General features: G+C 32.8%; 1 protein-coding gene across 1 annotated transcript; it reads left to right on the plus strand.

Annotated features, from left to right (window-relative positions):
• The first annotated feature begins 244 nt into the window (after positions 1–244).
• Positions 245–2,277, plus strand: LOC103482652 (7-ethoxycoumarin O-deethylase-like). The gene is made up of 2 exons (XM_008438919.2): positions 245–1,337; positions 1,488–2,277. Exons 1-2 carry the CDS (start codon positions 414–416, stop codon positions 2,124–2,126), a joined length of 1,563 nt encoding a protein of 520 aa, XP_008437141.1. The 5' UTR covers positions 245–413; the 3' UTR covers positions 2,127–2,277.
• Positions 2,278–3,650: the final 1,373 nt, after the last annotated feature.

The raw sequence follows: 3,650 nt of genomic DNA on the forward strand, positions 1-3,650 counted from the left end.
AATTTTCATGGAATTGAACCCTTTGGAATTTGGATCATCTATGGGCTGCTTAATCAATCAATTATTTTATAGGTCTTCCAATTATTTCATTTTCCAGATTAATTTTAAAATGATTACGAAATTGTGAAGATCAAATAGAATTAGTCAACTAATATCATTGATTGGTTGGTGGTCAACTAAGGGACCGCCAGCAATTTAAAAACTGAGATATTAATCCAAATATGTGATATTGCATTTAATTTATTAAAGAAAGAACCGTGAGGTGGCTTAATGGTTGACTAACGGCTACTAAGAAAATCAAAGATTTTTGAGCTCACACTCTGAGAAAATTTTATAAAACTTTCCCATTTCAACATTTAATCCATGAAATTTGAATTTCGAGCTTCAATTATTCATTTCTAAAATCCTTTACCATGTCCTTAATCTCATTTTGGTCCGTCGATTCAAACAAACTAAACCAAATTTCAACCCCCATTCTCTTTATCTTCCTCTTCATTTTTGCTCTCTTATGGCTCCGGTCCAAATTCCGGCGTCCCTCTTTACCTCCAGGCCCCCGTGGCCTGCCTCTGGTCGGTTACCTTCCATTTTTATCCCCCAATCTCCACCACAACTTCGCCGATTTGGCTAAAGTCTACGGCTCAATTCTCAAGCTCCACCTTGGAACCAAGCTCTGCATCGTTCTCACCTCCCCTTCCTCCGTCAATGAAGCCCTCCGCCACCAAGAAACCATTTTCTCCATCCGAGATACCACCGTCGTTGCCCTTCTTTCTTCCTACGGTGGATCCGATATTGTGTTCACCCAAGACGAAAACAATTGGAAGAAGCTGCGGAAAATCTTCACTCGCAAAATGCTTAGTAAATCAAATCTGGATGCCTCCTATTCTCTGCGAAGACAAGAAGTGAGAAAAGTGATTAAAGGCGTGTTCGAATCGGCCGGAACTCCGATTGATATCGGTAAATTGGGTTTCGTTGCTGCTTTGAAATCGGTTATGGCAATGACTTGGGGGGGATCGGGGGGACTGATTGGAGTGGATGGGACTGACTTGGACGCTAAATTCAGGGAAGCGGTGGATGAAATGATGGTGTTGCTTGCAACTCCGAATTTATCGGATCTATTTCCGGTGTTGGGTCGGTTTGATTTGCAGGGGGTTGTGAGGAAGATGAAGAAGGTGATGTGTGTTTTTGATGAGATTTTCAATTCTGCCATTGAAGAACAGAGGAAGAGGGGAGGAAATGGGATGGAAAACAGAGGGTTTTTACAATTTCTGTTGGAGATTATGGAGGGAGAGGATAGTTCAGAATCCATTACAGAGAATAACCTCAAGGCCTTGTTGATGGTATGCTTTCTTAAATTACTTATTGTGGAAATGCTTCACTCAAATGCTTTTTAAATAAATGGAAAGATTCGAACTTCAAGGATTTTGCTATATGTTTTTATACCAATAGGTCTCTTTATGGCTGCATTTTTTTTTTTATTTTAAAAACAGGACATCGTCATCGGAGGAACAGACACGACATCAACTACCGTTGAATGGGCAATATCAGAGCTAATAAAACAACCAAACACAATGAATAAAGTTATAGAAGAATTAACAAAGGTCGTAGGTTTAAACCAAATGGTTGAAGAATTCCACTTACCTAAATTAAACTTCTTAGATGCAGTGGTTAAAGAGACTCTCCGTTTACACCCACCCTTACCTCTTTTAGTGCCACGTACATCTAGCCAAACAACCACTTTCGGAGAGTACACAATCCCAAAGGGTTCGACTATCTACTTTAATATTTGGGCCATCCAAAGAGACCCTAAAGTTTGGGACAATCCTTTAAACTTTGAGCCTGAGAGATTCTTGAATGAATCTAGTGAAAATTTATATGATTTCACTGGTAATAGAATAGAGTTCTGTCCATTTGGATCAGGTAAAAAGTCATGTGCAGGGATTCCTCTAGCTAAGAGGTTGTTGGTTTTAATATTAGCTTCTTTGTTGCATGGATTCGAGTGGAAATTACCTGAGGGTTCAAAGTTTGATATGGAAGAGAAGTTTGGAATTGTCACCAAGAAGTTGAACCCTTTGGTTACTATTCCTACGCCAAGGCTTCCCAATTTGGAGCTTTATAATATTATGTAAATTTGTACTAAATAACTGCCTCAATACGGTTGCATTTTATCACTCAAAAGTATTCCTATGTTTGCAATATAATGATCACAATGTAAATTTACTAAGGTTTATTTTATATAGCATATATTTTCGGGGGGTTTTCAAGAATAATAAAAGATCCAAATTATTTGGACCAGGAAAAAAACCCATTAAATAACAAAAACTTATTACACTTGATTTGTCTTAAACTTATTACCATTTTTTATATGGTGGGTATTGAAGAAAATGACATTTTATTTTGAAGGGCACCTAGCCAATATTGAGGTAGAGTGGATGAAGGACACTTCAATTACTTCATTGTCGTTATTGTTTTGATTTTGCTTTTGTTCTTTTTGTTCGGTCAATGTTGAGACGTAAATATTTATAAATATAATAAAACTTTGAGTCTAACTAAAATTATCTACCTCAATTATTAATAGATTTTAAAATTTTGATATATATATATATAGATAGATTTATTTTACAAAACAATCATTTTATTTTTCAAATTTTTGTTATTATCTCTTATGATTTAAGACTGCATTTCAAAACTTGGATTAAAAAAATGAACATTTCCAAATAAAGCAAATAACTTAAACTTGAAACTATTACAAACTACAGCAAAACTATTTTTTTTTTTTGTTATATTTTGTTAATAGTTTTAATTTTTTTTTTTTTTTTTTTTTTTTTTTGCTATTAATTGACAATTTTCTTACGAGTAGAGTACATACTATAGAAATAAAGGCCGTCGCATTGAAAATTTAATAATATTATACAGAAAAAAGGGAGAAAAAATAGTCCAGATAAAGATAAAAAGTACTTTTTTTTAGAAATGAAGATAAAAAGGACTTTAATTGGGATAAGTAAGGAAGAAAATAACATAAATGAGAATAAGATAAAGGGGTAGGAAAAGCATAATTCTGAAAAAAGTTCTTTATAAATAATACTGAATGAATCAAAGGCTTTCAAAATTGGTTTGTTCATTAAAAAAGATATAATAAATAAATAAATAAACAATCAAAATTTCAAAACTATACTCAAATACCTTTAATACATAAATCTAGGCTAAACACATGGGTTTATCTTATCTGTACCAAACATCTATCTTTCGCAACTTGTTTCATCACCAAACACTTTTACGTGTTTGACGCATTGCATAATTGAGTTAATTAATTTGAAGGTGAGAACTATTTTAATCTAGATATGAAATAGTAAATAACATTGTAATATATATAAAAATTATTTAAAGTTAATTGTAGATTATATATAATAGTTAGCAACATCAACTATTATAATAATAAGAGTCTTGAACAAAACAATAATAATTCACCATAGGCATTAATAATAGTAAAACAACAATCTCTTTTCTTGGAAGCCCTACAAAATATTTAGTTATTACCAACAAATTAATCTCACAATTAAATATTTATAAGATATATGAGTTCTATTCATCTTATTATCGATTGATGTTTAGATAAAACCTTATATTGTCTAATATGATTAGTTTAAATGGAC

This window comes from Cucumis melo, chromosome 9, assembly GCF_025177605.1.
Source record: "Cucumis melo cultivar AY chromosome 9, USDA_Cmelo_AY_1.0, whole genome shotgun sequence".
In the NCBI taxonomy this organism is placed as follows: Eukaryota; Viridiplantae; Streptophyta; class Magnoliopsida; order Cucurbitales; family Cucurbitaceae; genus Cucumis; species Cucumis melo.

Excerpts from the sequence above, each read along its gene's own strand:
- LOC103482652 (XM_008438919.2), top strand. The coding sequence starts at position 414 with ATGTCCTTAATCTCATTTTGGTCCGTCGATTCAAACAAACTAAACCAA. Across the intron at positions 1,338-1,487 it reads ACCTCAAGGCCTTGTTGATG|GACATCGTCATCGGAGGAAC; the intron begins GTATGCTTTCTT and ends TTTTAAAAACAG.